Here is a 26,090-nt window from a genome sequence, read left to right on the forward strand (position 1 = left end):
CACCAGTCTCCTTTGCAACATGTGTAACCCCGCCCTCCTCATCCTCGACAGCTACAACTCTACCCGTGCACACCCGTTTGGATGAGACGTTTACATCACCATATAAGATGCGCTCATAACTATCCATCTCTTTCTCAAAAGAAAACTCTAAGTCACTGCCCGTTGGACAAGCCCCAAAAGAATGCCCCTTTTTTTCCCTAGCACTTGCTTGCGAGCATCCTCAGCTCTGTTTGGGCCCCCTTTCTTTTTTTCTTTCTTTTTTGAATTGCCTCACATAGGATTTTTTGCTGCATTGAATTTAAAGGGTAGAGCATTATTCTCTGTATCACCCCCGACTGTAGCGATTCTCGCTGCAACAGCGCTAGACAGCGCCTCCAACACCCCTGGCTGAAAAAGAAGCTTGCCAGCATCAACTCCATGCGGTTGAGTTATTCTGGGCTTCACCTGTGCGTGAGCAGTCATGGCCAAGTGACCTGCATGTGTGCTTTGGGCATGTACAGGATCATAACAAAGTTGACTTTGGTCAACCTCCGCATTCTGGCGCGACTCCAGCATGGTCACGCGGCCCTGGACCTCCTGGCCCCGTCCGCCAGGATCAGCTAGCGCGCCCGCCTGGTCCTCCTGACCAAGCGGCGCACCCGCCGGGGTAGGCGCCACAGTCCCCTGAGTCCGGCCCTCCTGGCCGGTGTTCGTCTTGACGGAAGTAGTGGCCCCCTTATCGGAGACCGTGAGCCCGCTCACGGCAGTGGCCACCTTGACGACGTCTGTGGCCTTGGCGATGTTGTTGTTGACGATGCCTGTAGTCGAGTTGTTGCCGCCGCGAACGTAGTTCCCGAAGAGGAGACCCCTCCTGCTAGCACCTTGGCTCTTCCAGTAGGGCTCAACACTAAGGTTTCTTGGAAAACAAACTACTCTCTCCTCTCTTGGAATTTTACAAAACCTCTCTGAAGTATGACCAACTATCCCACAACACTCACAGTACAAAGGTAGTTTCTCATACTTTACATCATATTTAAAGATCTTTGAACTACCTAAAGGGGTAATCTCTACAGAGCATTTCAGAGGCTCATGCAATAATATCTTCACCCGCAGACGTAGATATTTCTCAACAATTACATGATTACTGTGCGAAACCTCTAGCACCTCTCCCAGTTGATCCTCGAGGAACCACCCTATGCTCTCCTTCTTAAACTCGAACGGGAGATCGCGTACCTGGACCCATATGGTCATGACGCCAAGGTCGACCTCCGCCGGGTCGCCCTTGCCGTCGAACTCGACGAAGATGAGGCCGTCCCGCTTGAAGTGCCATGGCTGCGCCTTAAGCACAAACCGACGGTCACTCTCAGCGGCGAAATTGAGGATGAACCTCCCGTCGTCGCTGGCCACCTCCTGGATGGCGACCACACCCTGGTTCTTCCAAGCCGTGCTCCTTCAATTAGTTCGCCTAAGTTATTGATTAAATTTGTTTTTACGCCCTTTGGCGGTAGGTGGTAATAGTCCCGTTTGGGCTCGCTATATTTTTCACAATTATCTGTCACTAATAAATAGAGGGCAAACAGAGGCGCGATATTAAAGCATGATGTACATAAGTAGCTTGGCTTCTTGGTCGCCCATTTGACTTCTTTGTTCTACTTTTAGTCCGAGGCTCTTGCCAACACGGCCCCTGGTCGGCTAGAGTGCTTTCAGTCGAGGGACGAGTGCTTGCGTGTTTCATTCTTTAGGCAGTGGGACCTGATGGGGGTCGCAAAGGGCTTTGCCTGTCCGGCCTCTTGCCGTCCATGAAGTCAAGGCTAAGTTGTTGTAGAGAGAAAAGGAAAACAGTTTTGCTAAAGCACATGCTACCAATACGCTGCACCAAAGCTTTGAGGTCGTCTTCCAAAGTCCACTAATGGGAAACATACCTTTCCGCAGGATATTGGAACCACAGCTTTATTATTTGTGATTTCATGTGTGGAGAAACTAGAATCATGTTTCAAAGATGACCTCAGGGCACACCAGGGGCAAACGTCTGCGCTTACAAAGAGTACATGTTTCTGTCGCAAACTCCACAGAAACTACAACTATAATGCAAATTTGTGTTATTTTTCTATACTACTCCATATGTGCTAGCAGTTCCTATTTGTTCCTCACCTTAATGGGATGCATCCAGATGGAAATATAATGTTAAAAGAAGACCTGGTATTGTATCACAATCCACGGTATGGAGATGTGTTTGTTTCTTCATAATCTATACTCTCCATAGTACAGCTCCCACAGGGTAAAATATCCAAAATCGGTAAGGGAGTTAGGTTACTATTCAACCTTTTCATGGGGTTACATTAGTTACATAGAGATCACATTGTCTTGTTACATGTTGGCTACATAAAAGAAAAAGAAGTACCTGTGCTCCATAGCATCAGGTTCCATTTTCTGATAACCAAATCAAGATGATTGATCTTGGTGTTTTCATGACAGCAGTGAAAACTGTAGTATATCATATTTCCCTGCTGATTTGCTGAACTAGTACTGGGGAACAGCCATGTCTATTACCTCAGTTGAAATGGGGCTAAGCCATGCTATACTTGAGAATTTGAACGCATTAAAAGACAACCTCAGTCAGCTGTGTTTTGTTTCTTCATTATCTGAATCTCCTGTTTCGTCTGGAAGGAGACCTAGAAGAGGCAAGGGCAGCAAGGAACTGAGATTGCATACAATAATCAACAGAGGTAGATTTCCGAAGCTTTCCCTAGTGACTCCAAAAATCTTTGTTAGACCAGCACCGACAAGACCACCCGTAACACTTCCAGCATTAGAAATGGACATCAAAGTGGCAAACAAAGTCGCCTCCATTCCTGGAGGGCACAATTTTGCAGCTAACACCAAAACTGGCATGAATGCAGCCTGCAACATAATCCAGGTTATATACAGTTACATGCAAGGAGAACAACTCAAGGCACAAGGAAGCCTTGTAAGAACAGTTCAAAGCCAGATAAATTGACGTCAAAACTTAAGTAATGATATGATGTAACTACATTGGGACAGGAGAATGCTTTCCTCGGAGTGGTTGTAATGCTGAGAATTACAACTTGTGAAAGTTCAAATTGGCCAGGCTTATTTTCAGGCATATGAAGAGCAACTAGACTTCATGTCACTATTATTATGCAATGAACTAAAATTTTCACGTCCCGCAGTAAATGTAGTAATACCAAATAAATAAGAGTTTACCATCAATCAGCAAAAGTAGTCGTGTTACATACCTGGCCAAGGACCGTGATGATTAACGAATCTCCAATGGAGAACCACTCATCACTGACCCCAAACTGCCTATTAAGCCCAGTGACAAGAAGAACCTGGAGGACATACAACACACTAAGGTTTTAACTTGGAAGGATGCGAAATAACTGCCGCTGCACTGAAATAAAAGCAAAATGAACACCTGTGTCATTCCAAGGGCTGAACCTATGATGGTTGTCACAAGAAATATTTTCCTCAGATGAACTGCCTTCAGAAAATAGTTATAAATTCCGACACCGAGCAAGGATGCAATGGAAGTAACGAGTTTTACACGTCCTAGAAACCCTGGAGTGAATCCAAGCTTATTTGTGCTGAGATCAACAATAAGGGAGCATGAAAGTTCAATCAACTAAGAAACATTACAAAGATAAACAGTAATCATACATTTTTAAATACATAATGGAAAGTTATGCATACGCTAACCAGCCTGCTAAAATGCAACCTAGATATAACAATGTAGAGCTTAACTACGATCATCAATTTCTTGTGGCAACTTCTCTAGTTGATGTTTTGTTGTACCTCAAACGTCAAACCTATGTAATCAAATTGATCCAATTAAGGATGAGCTAGAGGAAGGATCCAGTAACCTGCTGTAATTTATATTTCATAGAACTACTGTACTGCATTTAAAACTAGCTCCCACACAACAGTAAACAATAATCATGTACGCCATCAGAGATACTGTAATTGCAGACTTGTGTTAAATTGTGGCAACCTGATACATACATGAAGAAAAACATGGCTGACTCTGAGTGTGGTGTTGCTTGCCAGAGGAATATAAACAAGGTCGGCAAGAAAATGTTAGGTTGCTTTACAGAAGTCCATAGCTGCTTGATGTGCTGTATTGAGCTCTCAATGAATCCTGAACCAGAGACTGACATAGCATGTTCTCCAGGAGTCAGGCGATGTTCATTTACAAGAACTGCAACAGCAGATGTCATCAATGGTAAAAATGCCGTAATACCAAAGACAAATCTGTGTTTACAGAAATATTTTCATCAGTGTACTGCACCAGAGAACATGTGGAGCTGCAGTAGGTTACAGGCAGCTATGTGACGAACCTTACTCCATATGCATCCACAAGCGAACCACTGAAATATGCGCTCACAATTCCACCAAATGCCGAGGACCCCCAACATAGAGACTGGAGAGATCCAGATGTACTTTGTGATTCGCCACGAGCTCTCTCAACTACCATAGAATCTACGACCTGCATTATTTTCACAGGTGTTTGTTGAAACAAATCTAGGAAGCAACAGTATATTTAAATAATAGTAATCTTGTCCTAATTTATGTCAGGAACAACTCTACGATGTGATAAGATGAGGTTTTGATTTTTTATTTAAAAGATAATCTTCATTTAGATATATTTGATTATTTTCAATGCACAACGGCAGCATTGGCTAGATGTTCTCAATTTAGAGACTGGCGTGGCCTAAAATAGTTTGGCAACTTCAAATAACACAGGAAATATGTATACAATCTATCAATCGCATTGCCAAATTCAACTGGAGATAGATAAATGTTCAGTAATCGCAATATCCTCTCCTCAAGAAAAAATGGCATTACAGTCTCACATCATCGATCAGCAAATTAGCTACAACAAAAGCGCACAGATACCGTGATCCAATACATGTCAGACAACCATCAATTAGAACTAGCCAATATCCCTCGGTAACAATCTAGGAAAATTTTGAACTGACTGATGAGGAAGTAGGGAATAAAGAGCTTGTCTTTTGCATTGGTTTTGAGGTAGTGACCACTTGTTCATTGGTTGTGTTGTAGCATGCATGATATAACTGTAAACTAAGCAACATTTTGGTTAAGAGTAAGTGCATCTAGTGCCCCCTTGTGAATTTTGGATGATTAATAACAACCGGAGAAGGGTCCGAGCACTTTGGGTCTATTGTACGTAGCCTTTTGTCCGGACCGAAGCAATGATCTTCTGACGAGCAGAACACCTGAAACGAGATTCAGTTAAGTTTGAATTCAAATAGATTGGCGCGAAGTCCCCAGAGCCGTCCATCTGAGATCTGACGCTCCACAGACGCTCATACCGCTTCACGGAGTTATGAAGCCTGTATCGCGGCCACTCCGCATCGGATGGCTGCGGATGGTCGGCTGAGGAGAATAAGGCGAAGACTTATATGTCTTCAGAGCTATGGCTCAGCCTCTCCAACCCAGATGTAGAACTGTGGCAGCAGTTTGAACTGGGGTAAACAAATCTCTGTGTCTTCGTCAAGCAACGGGTTCTATTTCCTTGCAACTCTTTACTTATTGTATTCCTCTGAGTTCTGAACAATTTCCCCTTTCATTTCTCTGTGATTGTTGCGAAGACTTTTCAGTACTTTGATTCTCTTCCACTGCTTAGATTTTCATTAAGTGGTGCACGCTGTGAAAACTTTGTCTATGCTTAGACTGTTAGATTTACTCACATCTTAGCCTGTTTGTATATTGTTTCTGTGATAGCATGTTTTCCATTGTTTTGTTTACCTTGTAACTCTGTTGCATGTCCTCTAGTTTATTTAGTTCTTCTACTAGATTGCCTCTGAACTGCTTTACTGCTATCCAATTATTCTTCTATTTACCAAAATATTTCGTGTTTTCGAAGAATTTGTAATAATCTCCCACCACCCCCCTCTCTTGTAGATAATTTTGTTCCTACATTAAGGATTGTTGATGCCTATCAATAACTTTAATTATTTTTAATAGCTTCAAGAAGGCAGCCCCAACATGTTGTAAGATAAGGTCTGCACATAGGCATGTACTCCGTATATAAATTTGGAACTCTAGAGGAAAGTGCTTGATGTGAACTAATCATTATTTCTAGCAAGTTGATGTTATTAGTGTCTGCCTTTCTGTATGATGGAAGGTGATCCCAATGACACAAGAGCATCAGAACTTAAATAAATGCTAAAGACTGTACAAATAAAATACGTCACTCGAAATTAACACTCGATCTGAAAAGTTGGAAAAGATAACTTTCTTGCATAATACTTAGCTCATACTTACAACATCTGAGAAGGCAACAGAAAGTGATCCAAGAAGAATAGAGAATCCTGCACCATATTTACTGTTCACTACTGTAGCCATCAGACTCCATGAAAGTGTTCCAAGAAATCCTGACAGAATAAGATATGATCTTCTTCGATACCCATATAGTGGAATAGAATCACTGGAAGGCAAGAGCAGTGGAGTCAGTGTCATCAAATGCACATATACATACAGCAGAAAGGAATGTATGGGGAACTTTCACAAGACCTGATAAAGCCATAGATTGGCTTGATCAACCAGGGCAAGGATGAGAAGCCAGATATAACTGCAGTCTATATAACATAAACCATATTAGTCACTTATTAACATCTATTGCTTACAAGGTAAATTATCACATGCATGTAGCAAGACCAAATCTCTAAATATCAGGACCACAAAGACAACGAAGGGAAAAAGACCAGGTACCTCAGCTGGATCAAGGTGAAGATCGTCCTTTAAGTAAAAGCTCACAGCAAGTCGGGCAAGGCCTAAGACCCCTTGGACAAAATATACAATGGCAACTGCCATATTATCAGGAGATAGGTCCACCCCGAATGCCGTGAAGTATCCTGACTTGCTCTTGCGTACATCATCTGTACTAGATTGCTTCTTATGCCATCCCTCCAAGTATCTCTTACTTGTATCAGCTTTAGTACATCCCACCTGATATCTAGGCACAATATTTCCTACAGTAGGTACCATGACGGGAATGAGTATGTAAATTCTTCATGTTGTATTAATGTCGTCCAATTTTGCAGAATATTTTGGTTGACGTAACAGAAATATCATGGGGAAAATGTGGGGAAAGAGAGAACGCGGAAGAAAGGTTGGAAGGGGTGATGTTGTAACAGATCCAATATGCAAGTCGTCGGGGCCGTATATAGACAGTTGCAACTGGAGCAGTTACACAGGGTACCAAAACCCTTGAGTGCCCCAGATTTTTTAACTGTACTAATTATTACTAATCTAAGGACTTGTTTTTCAAGAAAACGCAGGGGACCCATGCGTTTCATTCCATTGAAAAGAGAGAGTTTGTAATTACAATCCTCCTAGGAGGTGGTTTCAGACATCAAATAGATGCTAGTGCACATCCCATGTGGTGGGCAGCAGCCCAGTACTAATCTAAGGACTGGAGACTAATGATCGGTTAAAAACTAAGGAGGTGTTTGGTTGCAAGAATGGTAACGTTAACATTAACGTAATCAGATCACAGTGTTTTACGAGGTGTAACGATTTCTTTCCTAGTTTGTTTGGTTCGTCAAAGGTAAAGGAATTGGATACCGTTGATCTGCTCTATTTTCCCCAATGCGTGAGGATTCTCTCTCCCTGACTGCCAAACTTCCCCTGTCTCTCGCGAGTCAGCCTCCCCCATCAGCGGCCTGCTCGGCCCCAGCCTCTCCCCGAGCATGCGCGCCGCCGACCGCCGGCCATCTCAAGCGCCGCCGGCCGCCCCCAAGCATGCGCGCCGCCGGCTGCTCTGATCTTGCGCGCCGCCTGTTGCTCCGATCTGGCGCGCTGCCTGCCGGCCCCTAATCTCGCGCGCCATTGGGGCCGCTCTTCCAGCCTCGGGTAAAAGAACGAACAGCGGCAAGAGTTCTGCGTCAGAGAGAGGGAATGGATACCGAGGACATGTGGGCAGAATCAAGTTTGTACAGCGGCGTAATCTGATTACACGGGATCTCATTACGGTGAAGTCCAACCAAACAAAAACTATCGTTTTCATATCCCGTCGTTATCAGGTTACGTTACAAAACGCCGAAACAAACACCTCCTAAGAGAAAAGGAGTCCAAGCCAGCGACAGAAGCATTTCTATCTATAGGAATTTCACTAACGATTGGAGACTAATGATCGGTTAACACAGTTTGTTGTTAAACCATGGATTTGATTTACCAATTCCATCATTACTGCATACTCTTTGATAACAACTCCAAACTCACGGCCCAACTCACATCTCTCCCATCTGTCTTCGTCTTCCTCTTCCCTCTAAATTTTTTTCTCACACCCTCACAAGGAAACTCGCGAATGACAGGCGGATAAACAGCCCACGCTCTTCTTCCAGTGCTTAGCAGCAAATCACAGCAATTAAATCGCTGCAAATTTAGTCCTCATCTCCTCTCTTGATTCTCCTTCGAGGGCTTTACATATTAGATGTTTCTCTACTGATTCTTCCATTCAAGTGTTCCCTTCAAAACATGAGAAAATTACACTACCGCTATGATTACTGAATTTCTTTTGCATTTTTTATACATGGGGCCTAAATTGCGATTTGCACTGAGCACCGAATTTCTAGGTACATCCTTGCAAGTTGTACAACTAAATGTGGCACAAAGTAGAGAACACTGAACAAACCTATAAGCCTATGTGGCACAAGAGAAGATTGGGCATAGGTGTATGTCTGTTATTTGTGTTTTATGCAGAAAATTTGTGAGAAGATGGACCATTTGGACACACAAGCGGACATAAAATCACCTAATATCCATTATACTTCATCCTTTGATGTTGTAACTTCAAATACAGAACAATATGGTCTACAACCTTGAGAAAGATGAGACTTGGGTGTGGAGGATGGTAATACTATGTTCTTACGATTTCTACTTGCAAAAATGCTACACACGTGGGAACCTTTCCTTGAACAGGTCTATGGAGATAGTGTAGTACTAGCACTGTCTAAGGTGGGGAGATGTCCCACCTAATCGCTAGCGTCTTTTCGGCCTGGCGTGGAGTACAGACTAGCATGACTACCGAAAGATCCATCTTCAGGATGATGTATAAAGCACCACTTCATGTCCGGGGTGAAAACTCTTGTTCTGACCTAATTGGTTGGACTCAACAACGACAACTTCCGTCGTTAACTTGTTGAAAGTGTTGTCTCCTTGCTGATGTGCTGACCTTCGGTCGCCGGTCTCGGCAATCAGGATGAAAATCCTTGTCTTGGTCGTCTTTGGCCGAACTGGCAACGGCGGCGTGAGGGCGCTTATATCCGTATTGAAGGCGATGTTGTGGAAGAAGTTGACTTAGTCGAAGGTGTTTTTTCATATCTTGTAATGGTTGCATTTGTTCTGTACTCCGCTCAATAATTAATAAGAATGGATGTGTGCATCACGTTTAACCTTCTTTTCGAAGAAAAAATAGTAATTTTATGCTTCCACTTGAGAAACACGGGGCAAAATATTCGGCTCTTAATTTTCAACTAGTAGAAACCAAAGTATCTATGATTGTACATCACAAAACCCAAGGAATCAAAGCACAATTAACTGCAGCACTGAAAATTGACATCACGCTATCCTGTAAACATCAGTGTCTTTCTCAAATAAGTGACAGCCAATGCAGCACGTGTACAAAAGAGCTTAACAAGACAATACAACACATGAAAATAAATAAGAAGTTTATTCTGTAACAAATCACATGGAGCAAATTGGTAAGCTTAAGATACTAAAAGTGGCCTATTGGCGAAAACATAGTTATTTACAAGCTGTAGTGCAAAATAGTGATGATTATTGCACACACAAGGACAGGGGAGGTGAGGAAGCCTCGCATACAGAACTTCGGTATAAACATGGCAACTATTCTGCCACTAGTGCCCAGTGATACATACTGTACATGATAGCTTTCCCCTCTCGGTTCCTCCCTTTCTGGCATACTCTGACTACGCTCCTTCCTACACATTAAGGCAACTCCAACGCGGATCATCAAATCGCCCACAAATGTCCAGACCGGACGATCCGGACACTTCTAGCAATCCAACGCACCTCACAAATATTAAGCTTCAACTAACCAACGCAACCAAAAGTCCAAACTATGGGAGTGTCGGACATTACACTCCAACACTCCCCTTCAACGTCTATGCTCCTTTGGAGTTATGACGTGGGCAGCAAAAGCGGGGGCAGGCCGCAATTATTTATTGCGGTTATTGGGTTTTGAACCATGAACCTCTTGGTGTAAGTTGTATGCACCTAACCAGTTCACCCATCAGTCCGAACTATGGGAGAGGGCGGGACACTATACTCCAACACTCCCCCTCACGTCTATTATCCTTTGGAGTTATGATTTGGGCATCGGAAGCGGAGGCAGGCCACAATTATTTAATGCATTTACTAGGTTTTGAACCCTGAACCTCTTGGTTGTAAGTTGTATGCACCTAACCAGTTCACCCATCAATCTGTCCGAAGTATGGGAGAAGGCACGACATTATACTCCAACACTCCCCCTCACGTCTTGAGGCATACCTCTGAGTCTATTCATGTGTTGACTTCCCGCATCACACGTGAGAGGGGGTGTTGAAGTGTATATGTGGATTGCCTAGCTCTCTCCATCAGTTCAGACTTTTGGTTGAGTTGGCTAGTGCATGAAGCTTAACCACAAAATCTGTCCCGACCGGTTAGTATGTCCAAAATCCCACAAACCGGCACCAAATCGGGGTGGGGGGTGGGGAGGGGGTCCGAACGTCCACCACGTTAGACTCCAATACCCCCGGCTCACCCAAACTGAGGCAGAGCCCACGCATCTGGACACTTCGCTCATTATTCCCGCGCAAAAGCCCACCCTCTCCGCCCGATCTTCCAACGCTCGTTTCACCATCCTCCACCACCGCGATGGATCCGCAAGAGCCCTTTGAGAGGTTTGTGGTCCCCCCGGACCCTTACACAAAGGCGGTCATGCGCCCAGCTGCGTCCGTAGAACGGCAATGCCAGCGCGTAAAGGCGAGGGAGAAGAAGGCGTCGGCGGTCAGAGTTCGTCCTGCAAAGAAGGTACCGACATCGCCCAAACAATTGCAACCCTGCCCCCCTCCCCCAGTTCAAGCCACCGGCCCACCGTACTACTACGCCGGCCATCTAAAGGGTCAGCCAGGCGCGCGAAGTCACTGCAGCACTCCGCCGCCTCCTTCGGCCACCCTCCACCGTACATCATCGACCTCAACACAGACTACGTGTTCATGGACTCAATGATGCTTGTCGACTCACCTGATGCTTGTCGACTGACCGGTTCCGTCTCAGGAGCCCTTGTTCGTCGTTGTGCGGTCACTACTCGGCGGAATGCCTCCCCCGACGACACCACTGACAAGGCTATGATGAACATGATCCACGGTGGTGGCAGACGCAAAGACAGACAAGTCAAGGACCTCTACTCGCCAATGCCGGAACAAGAGCTGCACCTGGACACCGAGCAGCCGGATGGCGACGTAAAGAAGAAGAGGGCAACATGCACAATGACAAGGAGGATGAATTGGTGTGTTTGGCATGGTTGGCCACTAGTGTTGATCCATTTCAATTCACGGGCAAAAGGGCTCGGCTTTTTAGCAGCGTGTGCACGATTGGTTTCCAAAGTCAATAGCCCATCCATGGTACACCATTCACTTGCAGGTCAACAAGTATTGTGGCGCGTATAAACAAGCGAAAAACCAGCGGCCAAGTGGCACGTCACTCCTCCAGCTCGTTAAGCTTTGCGGCTTGTTGCTCTTTGTGTTGGTCATTTGATTGATTTGCGTAGTGCTGCAATTTATTCATCATGTCATTGTCTCGCATTGCTAGCCTGATAAGGAACGAACCTCAAGGCGAGATTCGATGTTGCGGCCCGATCTTTCACGACACTCCACCTCCAACAGCAATAATTTCTCACCCGTGCACACGATGTACACGAAATAGAGGGTTAGAACCTTGTGGTTCAGCGCGAGAAAACCAATCTGGACAACGGCGAATCACGCGCACCTAAAGGCGAGATTTGATCTGTTGTTGCGGCCAGATCTTTCACGACACTCCACCTTCAGCAGCAGTAACCTCTCACCAGTGCACGCGATGTACACGAAATAGAGGGTTTGAACCTTGTGAATTAGCACGAGAGAACTAATCTAGGTGAGGGCAACTCATGCGCACGACAATTTCTATGTAGAAATCGCAACACGCAGGTTTTCTAAAGCTTTCTCGAAAACTTAGGGATTTTTAGATAGCTTCCCCCAAAACTTGATACGGGTGTCTACCCTAAAAAAACACATCGTGTTTATTATCAAAAACATAACTTGAGTCTTTACAACTTTTATAACTTCGCCTAAGGGCCTCACGCACGCACACAAAAACAGGACTCCTTTTACATCTTGGGAGTTACCATATCTTGAAACAAACTAACTAAACTAACATTAATTGGATGTTGTGCGTTCTCTTTGTTGGATACTTTTGACCTTCTTCATGTTGGCATCTTCCTGCTCTTTCATCTTGTTATGACCGGCATATTAGGGGCTTAGCCCAGTTAGTTGTGGCCCAGTTTATCTTATCATTATTAGGGGCTTAGCCCAATTATCTTATTAGGAGGACTATATAAACTCGTGTAAGGACCCGTTTTGGGATTAAGCAAGAAGCAATCATATTTGCTCGGCTTCCTTAGGGAGCCAGGAGACCTAACCCTAGCCGCCGCCCCTGCGCGCTCTCTCTCGTGCGCCCCCAGCGCCGGCGACCACGCCATCCCTCCTTCCACCCCTACAACCTGAGACCACGCCCTGGTAGGGATCCGGTTCCTACCAATTTGGTATTAGATAGCTTCGGTGCGATCATGTCCTCGCCGGCGCCCACCCTGACCCTCCCGCTGCCGACCGCGACGACCGCCCCGATGCCACCACGGCCAGCGCCCCGCTCTTGCCGGTGCCGGTCACCTCCGCCGCGCCCGTCCCCGTCGTCTTCACCCCGGAGGAGATGACGGCTGCCATCCGGGATCTCACCCAGGCGGTCACGGGCATCTACACGTTCCTCGCAAGATCCTATGGGCCGCAGCCGCCTGTGCCCTTCGCCACCGCCCCGCCGTCGCAGCAGCCGCCGTGGCGGCCGCCGTCCTCGGCGACCCCCGTCGCCGCCGCCATGCAGCAGCTGGCGTGGCAGCCGCCACCAGCGACGAACCCTGGCGCCTCCACCATGCAGCAGGGGCAACAGCTGCAGCCGCCGCCACCGACGACTGCGGCCCTGGGCATCCCGACGACGGGCCCGGGGGTGCCCATCCACCAGGTCCGGTTTCCCCCGTCGCCGTCGCCGTTACCGGCCTGGCTCGCTGGGTCCCTTGAGCCGGTCTACACGACGGCCTCGGTCGGGCCGCACGTGCTGCCCCCGCCGGCGATGCACCCGGCCATGCAGTTTGGTGGGTCCTCGGGCTACGCCGAGCCCTTCTCTCTGTAGATTTGTTAACTGGTGGTGGCCCCCAACCTCTCGCACATAAGCAAAGGAAATCCCATAGTTTGGCCATCCTGATAACGCTGATATTTTCCTTGCAAGGCAAGAACAAAAATAGAAACTTAATCTTCATTGTCTCTTTTTTAAACCAGGATGGACCCTTCATATCTTGTTCCCTCTGGTAAAATATCTGAACGAAGCCAACTCTTTCCTTGCTAACTAGACCAATGCTTACATGCTGAATAACCATGACAATATTATCTCTCCTCTTCCAGATATCAAACATGCTAGTGTACAAGTCATTTCTTTCATGCACGTACATTGTTCGGTAGGTGCTAACTAATCCCTAGCTGACCGACATGCATGTATCAGCCAATCCTTCTCTGCTTGATCTGTACCTAAGCCATGCAAGGCACCAACATGCATGCACGTAACTTCAACTAGAGCCCCAACATCCTTCCGGCACTTCTCACCAAAGCTAATGTATTTTGGTACATATACAGGCCTCTAAACCATCGATGAGCGGAAAAGTATGATGGACATTGAAAACACTGACATTAGCCGTGGCTATATCATAGCCCGAATGCGCATGCACTTTGTACAAGAAGGTGAGAAGAAGCCCATCATGTTGATGCATTGTTGGATGAAGTTGAATGGGCAAAACAAGTGGGCGGCCATTGCCAATTCCGTCAAAGACCACGACCATCGCCAAAGAAGATGATGAAGATGGTGATCCAACAAAATGAGGGTTTGCACCGGCCACCCTTGTGCCTAGGAATAGGGGGGGAGTGGGAGGCGGGGGAGAAGCGAGAAGAGGCAACGGCCAAGATGATGGAGAAGTTTGAGGTCATCATGGCAAAGGAGGAGGCAACTGCCAAGCACAATGAGGTGAAGGAGGAAAAGAAAGCAGTGAGGTTTGACATGTTCATCGAGATGCAAAACAAGAAGCTTAAGCTCAAGGAGCAAAAGATTGCTATCAAGGCCGAAGCCGAGGCGCAAAGTTGTTGTTCGTGAAGATGCGGCCAAGTTTGTCCAAGAGTACCATGCTAGCACGTACAAATGCTTTGCGCAAAAGGAAGGTGAAAAGTAGGCCAAAACTTGAGGTCTTTGGCACGGACAACCGGACTGGGGGATTTGAGATCAACGGATGTACAAAACTTGATGAACATTCGATGCATTCTGTTGTAGTTGCATCTGTTTGCAACTATTTAAACGTATGATTAAATTGTTATTGATCTAGATAAATTTTTCAAAGGGAGGACGCTGAACAAGGGGCAGACATTTGGTGAGTGGTGACTACAGTTGGATGGTCGGTGCCCCGCCGGCTATCTGCGGACACATTCAGATGTGTCCGCGAACATTTGATGATGTGATGTTCAATGGGCAACGGCGGATCTACAGAGGGAGCTGCCCCAGGTCACCAATGATGGAGCTGAGTACCCCCTGTCAGCCCCCATCCTCTAGGTCGGCCTTTAGCCTCCAGATCGCCATGTCTGTGACCAAGCTCCAGCCTCGTGTTGTTATTTCACGTCGAAGGGGTACAAGGAGATAACGGTAGAAAGAAGTGGGCTTAAGTGAAAAGCTCGCGTAGACTCACTGCATGTAAGCTATAGTCCAGCCAAGATGAGAGGCTTCACTGAGCGAGGAGGGACGAGTGCAAGAGACCTAGATGATCGATGCAATTCCTAGCGCCGCCGATGGATGCCTCCTCGAGGCTCCTCCCCACACCTCCTCCTCTCCTGGACTAGGAAGCCTCCTCTTCCACGTTATCGTCGCCGTTCGTTGGACACTGCTCGGCTCCTCCTCCACAACTCTGTTGGAGGCTCCCTCACTGGACCTACTCTCTGCTGAGCTGCTCTCTACTCCGGCCAATGGCGATGGATTGGGGAGGAGGCAGAGAAAGTAGGAATTTCGATGACGGCGGCATGAGACCTGCCTGCATTGCAACCAACTGCAAGCGCACGCGATAGCGGTAATGATCAACAGCAGAAGGTCTTCCTTCCCCCTGTTCAAGGGCTCATCCTATGTTTACATTTTTTATGCCACACTATGTATGAATTTGAAACGTATAGTATCAAAAAATTAGAAGACACTTCTGCTGAGATTTACATTCATAATTAAAATTTTGGGTGATTATCCTCATCAAAGACATGTACGATAATATTGTGACAAATGTTCGAACAAGTGATGGCGACACTGATGACTTTCCGATTAAAATAGGACTACACTAGGGGTCAGCTTTGAGCCCTTATCTTTTTTGCTTTGGTGATGGATGAGGTCACAAGGGATATACAAGGAGATATCCCATGGTGTATGCTCTTTGCGGATGACGTGGTACTAGTCGATGATAGTCGGACGAGGGTCGATAGGAAGTTAGAGCTATGGAGACAAACCTTGGAATCCTTGGAATTGAAAGGTTTTAGACTTAGTAGAACTAAAACCGAGTACATGAGGTGCGGTTTCAGTACTACTAGGCATGAGGAGGAGGTTAGCCTTGATGGGCGGGTGGTGCCTCAGAAAGACACCTTTCGATATTTGGGGTCAATGCTGCATAAGGATGGGGATATCGATGAAGATGTGAACCATTGAATCAAAGCCGTATGGATGAAGTGGCGCCAAGCTTCTGGCGTTCTCTATGACAAGAGAGTGCCACAAAAGCTAAAGGCGGGTTCTATAGGACGGCGATTCGACCCGCAATGTTGTTTGGTGTTGAGTGTTGCCCGACTAAAAGGTGGCGTGTTCAACGGTTAGGTGTGGCGGAGATGGGCATGTTGAGATGGATGTGTGGCCACACAAGGAAGGACCGGGTCCAGAATGATGACGTACGAGATAGAGTTGGGGTAGCACCGATTGAAGAGAAGCTTGTCCAACATCGTCTGAGATGGTTTGGCCATATTCAACACAGGCCTCCAGAAGCTCCAATGCATAGCAGACGGCTAAAGCGTGGTGATAATGTCAAGAGAGGTCGGGGTAGACCGAACTTGACATGGGAGGAGTCCGTAAAGAGAGATCTGAAGGACTGCAATATCACCAAAGAACTAGCCATGGACAGGAGCGTGGAAGCTTGCTTGGTTGCGAGATCTTGCGGGTTTCAGCTCTAGACTACCCCAACTTGTTTGGGACTAAAGGCTTTGTTGTTGCTGTTGTTGCTGCTGTCATTGAAAATTGGGTCACATGTTGTAGGTGTCGCTTGGTATTATGGAGTCGAATTGTGGCATCAAGTGAGCATGTCAAGCGGCAAGAGTCTATGCCGGTAGTTTTTAAGACCTTTTTATGTCATTTCATCATGTTTTTAGTAGTTCAATTTCATGAGTTTGGTTGAGTGGACTTGCATTTATACCTTCCGAAATATAGACCTCAAATGTTTCGCCCCGGCTAGGTTCAATTCCTGGATCCACCGCTGCCAATAGGTGATCCGCGTTGGAGTTGCCCTTAGGCACTATTGGCAAGAAAAACAAGACAGCTACCCGAAGGCTTACCTAGCTGTAATTTAACTATTGCAGCTGCACACATCAGCTGCATTGCACATTTTCACCAACTAACGCACGGGAGCGCACGAGCACGAACAATGCTAACACTGAGAAGTCGAATTTGCTAATACAGTCAATTACGCTTTATGTTAGCCCTTGCTCATCACAATTCAACTTGATCCCCGCTTCTACCACGCAACAAGAAACTACGCCCATTCGGGTTTCCCCAATTCCAACACCCCTCGATGCATTGTCGCACCGGATCCTTGCATATAGGCGAACCTTCCTAAGTAGGAGAGAATAGGGAGCTCACCAGACCGGTGGTCGGAGGCGGAAGCGTGGGCGGAGTCGCGGACACCGAGCTCGAGCGGGCGGCGGCTCGCGGCCTCCTCGTCGTACGGCTCGCGACCTGCCGAGGTTCCGGAGGCCATCCCGTGGGGCAGGAGGCAGCACCGTTTCCTGAAAGACGACGAGATCGGCGGCCCTGCGCTGCGGAACGGAGAGGGGGGAGAACGTATCCTGTGACTGGGATCAGGTGACATGCCTACAGCATGTCACGCTGCAACATGCGGCCTCCCATCCGCCCTCCAATCTCCATCCAACGTTCCACAGCGATCCAAGGCAAAAAAAGTACCAGGCGATCAGACTTGGACCAAATCGTGGTGGTCTGCCCGCTCGGAACCAATTTGTGGCGGGGAAAAGGGGAGATTGGCGCCGAGCGTTGCCGCCGCAGAGGACAGGCAGGGCCGCGCCGCCGCCGAGGAGGACCCGCAGGGTCGCGCCGCCGCCGCCCCAGTGAAGCGCTCCGCCTCGCCGCGGCAGTAATCAGCGCCGCCGAGCCCCCGCGGGAACCAGCTCCGCCGAGTCGCCGGGGAACCAGAAGAGCGCCGTCGTGCGCCGGGTAGCAGCGACTTGCCGCCGCGGTCCACGGAGGAGCGCCACCCTGACCACCACGTCCGGTTTCCCAGGTCGCCTCTCCTCTTCCTTCACATCAGTTTGATGCCTGTGCAGTTTGGGTTCAGAGTTAGCACGGTTTGGGTTAGTTTCGTTTCAGAATTAACTGATAATATGTGTAGTTCTATGACTTTGCATCAATATCACCGCTGCACCAAAACAAGTTAAATTGTGTGTAGTTCTATGAGTTTGCAACAATGGCGAAGATTGCAGTCCACTAATTTATCATAGTATACTGCAGATTACTCCGTAGATTGGAAACAGTACACCTTTTTGTGCCCTCTCCTGGACATAATTGACTGAAGCCTTGGTGTAGCGTCCACTGTAATTAAATCTATCCCTCGGTCTCTTTATTTGTCAAGGAAAAAAATATGTGATATCTGTTTAGCAACGCCACAACAAAAGTTTAAGGATGGATAAACTCTGGATCCATCATTTTTCCTATGTAAACTAGATGGCATACTGAATCATCATATTCAGTGTGAGTGTGAGTAATTTATCTTTTATATATGAGTTGTTGTACCATCCTGACATGTATATACAGATATGTCTTGACATGTTGTACCATCCTTGCTACCGGAACCGAGAAGATTGCAGTCCACTAATTTATATACTTTGTTTTCGTTTGGCAGAATTGAATGTTGTGCAATGGCAGAAATTGGAAAGAGGACACCCAAAGTTGGTATGAGGTTCAGAGATTCGGAAGAGGCTTGGGAGTTTTGGGTAGATTATGGGGGTCACATTGGCTTCGATGTGAGGAAAAGATCCACAATCAAAAGCAGATGTGATGGTGTGATTACTTCACGCTGGTTTGTTTGTTCCAATGAAGGCCATCGAAGGAAAAACCAAACAGATCATGAGCCAAAGCGTATTAGAGCAGAAACAAGAACCAATTGTAAGGCTCATGTGATTGTTACATATGATCGAGTTGCCAACAATTTTGAAGTCACCGAAGTTGATTTGGAGCACAATCACCGCCTTCAATTGCCACAAACCTGCCACTTGTTAGCATCACAAAGGAAGATTTCAGAAGTGCAAGCTTTCGAGATAGAAACAGCCGATGATTCTGGAATTATGCCAAAAGCTTCACATGAGTATGCTTGTCGTCTAGTTGGTGGCCCTAACAACCTTGGTCACACTTACCGTGACCGAAAGAACCATTTGCGAAGCAAGCGGCAGCGGGAGTTGGCTTATGGACAGGCTGGAAGTATGTTGAATTATTTTCGTGACAAGCAGGCTGAGAATGCAGCATTCCAATACCATTTGCAGTTGGATAGTGAGGAGCATATAGCCAACATATTCTGGGTTGATGCTAAAATGCTACTTGACTATGCACACTTTGGCGATGTTGTCACATTTGACACTACATTTGGCACAAACAAAGAGTATAGGCCATTTGGTATTTTTCTTGGGCTGAACCAGTTCAGAAAAACAACCATTTTTGGTGCTGCATTGATGTTCGATGAAAGATTTGCTGTTGCTATTGCGAGGTTGCATGGAGATTTACAGTTTGAGGAGGAGCGCATAGTGATAGGTGATCCTTTGACCAAAACGGTTTCATGTAGTTGTGGGATGTTCAATAGGACAGGAATCTTGTGTGCACATGGTCTAAAAGTGCTTGATTTGATGAACATAAAGACATTGCCGGCACATTATGTCTTGAAGAGGTGGACTAGAGAAGCTCGCAATGGAAGTATACAAGATAGACAAGGAAGGAATGTGGTAGAAAATCCAAAAATGGAAGCTGAACTTCGATACAAGGATTTGTCTCATAAATTTCACAAAATGGCACAAAAAGCAGCCAACTCTCCACAATGTTGTATTCTATTGGATAATGCACTTGATTCCGTCGCTCCGCATATACATGATTTACTCAATGCATCCACTAGTGCCATGAATGAACTATGTAAAGACAAAGAGAATGTTGACCCAAATGTGCAGCAAGTAGATGAGTTGCTTAGATCTGCACGGCTGAAGAAAAAAGAGGTTCAGTCAAAGAACTTAAGGAGATAGAAAATTTGGCTTGATAAGTTACTCAAGGGGAAGCACAGAGTAACTAAAGGACCAACAAAACAGGGAGAAAAGGTAAGTTGCAATTGGTACATGATATGTTGTTATTGCTCATTTGTTAACTAATTCCAGTGATTTTTGTTCTCAGCCACAAAGGAAGAAGGATGGTGTGCAACAAAAGAAAAAAGATGGTGTGCAGCCTCAAGTAGAAGTGGAGAAGTATGACAACAACAAAGAAGTAAATTTGGTGCTTCAAGAGTGCAATAATATTATGAGTTTCACCCAGCTCTTGACGGCTGACCATGATAATCTGTTCTAGCATGGAAGCTCCTTAGATAATATTTTGTACATGGTGGTGATCATGATGATTATCTGTTCTAGCATGGAACTCGTGAGATAGTATTTAATACTGAATTTCAATCAAGTGGTACTGAATTTGTATTGTTAAATTACTGCTGTTTTTTGTTGCTATATGACTGCTGTTTGCATACAGTTTTTTTTGTATAGCTAAGTTTGAAATTTAATACTGAATTTCAATCAAGTGGTATTGAATTTGTATTGTTAAATTACTGCTGTTTTTGTTGCTATATGACTGCTGTTTGCATACAGTTTTTTTTGTTTTTTTGTATAGCTAGGTTTGAAATTTAATTTATGCAAATTCGGTAAAAAAAATATAGCTGCTGTTTTGTACTGTATAATGACTGAAAAGTTGGTGATTCTATTGAACAAACTCTGAAAACAGTAGTCTGATGCATTTTGCCTGTGTAGTCTGATCGCCTGGGATTTTTTTTGCCTTGGATCATTGTGAAACGTTGGATGGAGATTGGAGGGCGGATGGGAGGCCGCATGTTGCAACGTGACATGCTGTAGGCATGTCACCTGATCCCAGTCCGCACCTGCTGCACCAAGGACTCGTGGGCCACTGCGTGAGGAACGAAGAGACGAGATGTGCTAGTGCTACATTTACAAAACAATCCTTGTACTATTATAGAATTGAATGAACTGAACACAGCACCTCCCCAACCCAACGCATAATAAATGGACTCCGGTGCAAATCTGACCTCGGATTTTGAACCATATCAAATCTAACATTCATGGCAAATTATGTTATCCGAGGACAAGTTTAGTTGGCAAACATGACAAATCTGCCTCAGTTCATTTTTCTATAAAAAATTGTTGTGCTTGCAAACTAGATTTGTCATCTTCGCCGCAATATAAATTGTCATGAAAAATGTTAGATTTGCCATGCCTAAAAATATGACGTTGGATTTTTAGTGTTTCCATATAAATGGCATAAGGGCATCTTCAACGCACACCTCAAACCTCCCGCAACCATTCAGACAGAGTTGTCCAGACGCCACAAGCCATCCAATTGTCTTGTATTTGTCCGCAGATTAGTCCGAGTGTCCGTTTTCTCACAAACCAAAAGCAAACCAAGAGGCTTGCAGGAGTTCAAACACCCGCCACGTAGGACTCAGACAGCGTCGGCCCACCCAAAACCGAGGCGGAGCCTACTTATTTGGAGTTGGGCACTGTTTTCGCAATCTTCGGCTCTCCGCTACCATCTCGTAGCTCTCCACCCAATTCCTTCCCTTTTTCGTCATCACTACCATCGCATGGACCCGTACGAAAAGCTACCGGAGACGATGAATGTGGGGAAGTCAGCGAGACGGTTGCCCGGAAGATCAACTGGACGACACGGCAAGCATGTCGCCACAAAAAGAAGGCAAAGGATAAAGAGGCGGCCGACAAAAATAAGGACGGCGTGGGCTGCGAGCGTGGCCGTAGACGGGGTGTAGGAGGGCGATAGGGCCTGGGAAGCGGGCACCGTCGTCCATGCACACGTCGTCCTGGCAGGAACAATACCAGCCTCCCTACTTCTACACCGCCCAACAGCTCGGCAGTCAGTCTTTGCCATCCGCTGGCAGGCACATGCCTTATTGCATCAAGGTCAACGCGACGTCGCTCCGTTTTGCGCGAGTCTGCATCGCTGCAACTTGTCCGATCATGAACGCCGGTGTGGAGCATCTCGGTGCCCGCTCTCTATCTTTTGGTATGTCTCAACCAAGCGAGCCAACGTACGACGATGCGGGCAGTGAGATGATGGGCATGATCAGCGACCAAGCCGGAGGCTGCTTCAAGGATGAGCATGTGGATGACTTGGAGCCAGAGGTGCACGCCCAACAACCAGGCACGTACACCTTGTCGGGCATGCACCCTAGCTAGCCGGATTCATACATCGGTCAGGCAGGATCAGGACGGCATGACGACCTTGTTCCAGAGGATTTTGTGGTCGTCCAAATAAGAGGGGTAGAGGAGAAAGCTTCAACATGCGGGAGGATGAGTTGTTGTGCGACTGGCGTGATTCACCCCTAGCATCGATTCGGGCCATGGCACGGAGCAAAAGGGCGCAACATTTTTGGCTAACATTCATACTTGGATCCATGAGCACGAGAATTTCGCCTACCACAATGAACTCATCCGCAGTCCTGGCACTAAGTCGCTCAACCATCGATGGTACACCATCCAAGAGGTTGTGAGCAAGTATTGCGGCCGTTTGAAAAACTAATCGGTCGGTGGCCAAGTGGTGCGCTAATGACCCACATGTATAGGGGATCAATTGTAGTCCTTTCGATAAGTAGGAGTGTCGAACCCAACGAGGAGCAGAAGGAATCGATAAGCGGTTTTCAGCAAGGTATTCTCTGCAAGCATTTTAAGACAATTGTGAAAGATAGTTTGAGAGTAAATAATTTGTAGCAAGTAACAACTAACCAAAGTAGAAAGGTGCCGCAAGGTGGCCCAATCCTTATTATTGCTAAGGACAAGTCGGAAGTACTTCTTATAGTGATTTAAACGTTCTTGAGGACACACTAGAATTTCATCTAGTTACTTTCACCATGATTCGTTGACTCGCCTTCACTACTTGGATAAGTTGTTATGTGGGTGGACCAGAGCTAAGGTTATGTTCTTACTTGAACAAACTATCAACTTATGATTACCCCCCCCCCTCGCAAGCATCCGCACCTACAAGAGAAGAATTAAGATAAATCTAACCATAGCATTAAACAAAAGGATCCGAAACAACCCCTTACGAAATAACTCATAAACTGGGGTTTAGTTTTCCGTCACTCCTGCAACCCATCATCTACAAACTAATTCCATGCCTTTCCCTAGGCCCAAACTGTTGGGAAAGGTAGTAGAAAACAAAAAAAAAATCGCCCTACGAACACCCAGGAACAATATGAAGATGCATATAGGGTTTGGATCAACGATCTTTACCGACTCCGGAGTGCAGTGGAAGTAGACGAGTTAGTGTAGATCGTACTTGAAGTCCCTCGAACTGTTGATGACGATCCTGCGAATCGCCCTCGAATGATCCCTCAAACGGAAGACCAAAAGCACGACCTCTCTACTTGGTTGCAAGCATACGGTCTTCACGATCCGGCAATGCTTCGCCGTCCAGAGCTAATCACCGTCGAAGAATTAGAGGGGGGAGATTAGAACCACTCTGGGCTTCTAATTATGAGGATCAGAGGATCTAGGTCAAGCTCTAATTGATCAACTAGGATCAACAAGAACTAGAACTAGAGGAGGCTCCCAAAACTTGTATATATATCAAATAGTGTCAATACCTCAAGTATATAGGTTGGGGGGAGGAGGGGGCGCCACACAAGGGGAGGAATCCTCCTCCCCTTGCACCGGCCCTAGGGGGAGGATCCTCTCCAAAGTCCAATTCGGTCCCCCCTCAAGGGGAAAAGGGGGCGCCACCCCTATATGGGCCTTTGTGGCCCGATTCTCCCTCCATCACTTGACCTTTTTAGGCCCATTGATATTAAATTAAGTGTAAAGGCCCTCTAACAATTACTAGAGCATATTATATATAATTTAACATCACCGGAAACATTTTCCACCTATATATTACTTATCGGTAATACCCGGTATTGCCTAATAAACTTCGAAACCCTTCCGGTGACCTCGAAACGCTTTCGGTTCCTCTCTGGACTATTTCGTATTTTAATGAAAAAATTCCACAAATAAATCCTTGGTACTCTCATCCTACTAACATTCAGCCGATCGTGATTACCTTAATCTTGTGACCTCGTAGGTTCGGTAAATCATAGGCATGGACGAAACTCCTTCGTTCAATGAACCATAGTAGAACTGTGGACGTCCATATCGATCCCTATGATTAACGAATGACATTCGAGTGAAACTTTGGTTATTATGTGATGTTACCTTTCCTTTGTGATACTACACAAAACCCGGGGTGCATCAGTATCCTCCTAAGTCATGCACATGCTCACTATACCATTGATCCCGTTGCTGGATTTGCTCTTCTTTCCTGTTGAAGTATTCCGACATCTCTGTGACATAGTCACCTGTGTCTGGCTAGACAATGATGGATTCCATCACACCGAGAAGCACTCTCCATCGTCGAAGGAGCAAATCCCACTCTCAAGCTATCTAGTCCATTATCAAACTTTCCGATGAACCCGTAAGTTGTCATTATGATCACCGTGTTACTGATGACGTGTGAGCAACCCCAAAGTCCACCGTATGGTGGGAAGCGACTATGCTACTCTCATGGTCCGAGGAACTAAAACACACACTAACACTTCGTGTTATAACAATTGATTTCAGATGATATTATCTCAAAGTATAACAAACAAGATTGGGTCAATTCAATATGATCGTTCTTCTAACGTCATACTCTCATTGTTGTTTCAGAACTATCGTTACACTTAACGATATCCCGAGATCTGGAAAACATGATCATCAACAACACTTGAGCCAGTCTCAGAGGCAAGACCAGTAACCTATACTTTATCGTTGATCATTTCACACGTGCATATGAGTTTTCCACTGAATCACATATTCCAGTATCACAACAATTATAGCATGGAATATAAACTCTTAATTATGAAAAATTTAAATATAATAATACAATATTATTACCTCTAGGGCATATTTCCAACAATCTCCCACTTGCACTAGAGTCAATAATAGCTGCATAGTCCATTTAACACTTGTGGCTTTATGTGGTGTTCCTCATGCTTTGTTTGTGGTAGAGCCTTTGTCATTAGTTTTGACATATTCAAAACCTTGCAATATTTGTGTTAGTCATGTCTGATCTTGATTCCTTTTCCTTTTGAACAATGCCACTATTATTCATAGTATATTGTCATTGGTTTCATTGCACTTGGGATCACACCAACTCTGTCAAGACACTACTTATTTAACATAGTATCATTGGTTTTATTTAAAATTACTATTATACCAACTCACATCAAGACACTTCTTGATGATCTATATTCATAATATAGTAATATTGGTTTTATCATACTCAGGATCATACCGATCATATCAAGACTCTTCTTGATTTCTGTGAGGCCCCCAATTTAATCGTACACGGATCATACACACAAATGTGTACGATCAAGACCAGGGACTCACGGGAAGATATCACAACACAACTCTAGTGATGTAGGGTGGAACCCTAGATGGCCGATCTTTCACGAAAGGAGCGGATCCCTACGAAGAACGCGATGAACGCGAGGAGACACGAGGGGAACACGAGAGAAATCACTCAACCAACAAGAATAGATCACACATGCGCTAGATCGATGAACAGTAAGGTAAGATACAAGATCCAAATCCAACAAAGTACGATACAAAGGTAACCGGTTCTTCTCCGTGAGGAGGTCTTGATGGGGGCCACCTAAGAGGGGGTCTTGAATCCAAGGTGATCTTCTCCGAAGAGGGGCCGCAGTCTCTCTCGAGGAGGAGATCCGTAATGGATGAGCAAAGCTCTATCTCACATATGAGCTAATCCTTTGCTAACCCTAGAAAGAGGAAGGGGATGGAGTATATATAGTCTAGGGGGCGAAGAGGTACATGGGCCTCGGCCCTTTACTGTGCGCAAACAGGCGGAGCCGGATGTCCGGGCCTTCAGGAGGAGCCGGATGTCCGGGCTGGGGGCCGGATGTCCGGGCTGGCGGCGATAGCTTCTGTAGGTTCTGGTGCATGGCCCGGATTTCCGGGCTCGGGCCGGATGTCGGGCTGGACGCCGGATGTCCGGGCCCTGTAGACGTGGGCGGTAGGGCTTCGGCTGGTGTGGTCGCTCCAGGGGCCGGATGTCCGGGGCCTGGAAGGTGAACTTGCCCGTTTCCGTTGGTTCTCTTCATCCATGGACTTGGCGGC

The 26,090-nt window shown here is 46.1% G+C and overlaps 2 protein-coding genes across 3 annotated transcripts; one reads left to right on the forward strand and one right to left on the reverse strand.

Moving 5' to 3' along the window:
• Positions 1–2,158: 2,158 nt before the first annotated feature.
• Positions 2,159–17,557, reverse strand: LOC109754426 (folate-biopterin transporter 1, chloroplastic). 2 transcript variants are annotated; one of them, XM_020313335.4, is made up of 9 exons: positions 17,239–17,557; positions 6,733–6,992; positions 6,535–6,599; positions 6,286–6,448; positions 4,335–4,483; positions 4,000–4,248; positions 3,416–3,584; positions 3,237–3,329; positions 2,159–2,880 (listed from the first exon to the last, which is right to left on the reverse strand). In XM_020313335.4, the coding sequence occupies exons 1-9, from the start codon at positions 17,465–17,467 to the stop codon at positions 2,596–2,598; spliced, it is 1,662 nt and encodes a 553-aa protein (XP_020168924.1). In that variant the 5' UTR covers positions 17,468–17,557; the 3' UTR covers positions 2,159–2,595. The 2 variants fall into 2 exon arrangements, with proteins under 2 accessions (XP_020168924.1, XP_020168925.1); XM_020313336.4 differs by having other exon boundaries at positions 3,416–3,558; positions 3,989–4,248; positions 17,239–17,517.
• Positions 17,558–17,602: 45 nt separating this feature from the next.
• On the forward strand, positions 17,603–20,455 carry LOC109754427 (protein FAR1-RELATED SEQUENCE 5). Its single transcript, XM_073508477.1, has 3 exons — positions 17,603–17,893; positions 18,512–19,964; positions 20,038–20,455. The coding sequence occupies exon 2, from the start codon at positions 18,528–18,530 to the stop codon at positions 19,890–19,892; it is 1,365 nt and encodes a 454-aa protein (XP_073364578.1). The 5' UTR covers positions 17,603–17,893; positions 18,512–18,527; the 3' UTR covers positions 19,893–19,964; positions 20,038–20,455.
• The last annotated feature ends 5,635 nt before the right edge of the window (positions 20,456–26,090 follow it).

Source organism: Aegilops tauschii, chromosome 2 (genome assembly GCF_002575655.3).
Source record: "Aegilops tauschii subsp. strangulata cultivar AL8/78 chromosome 2, Aet v6.0, whole genome shotgun sequence".
Classification (NCBI taxonomy): Eukaryota; Viridiplantae; Streptophyta; class Magnoliopsida; order Poales; family Poaceae; genus Aegilops; species Aegilops tauschii.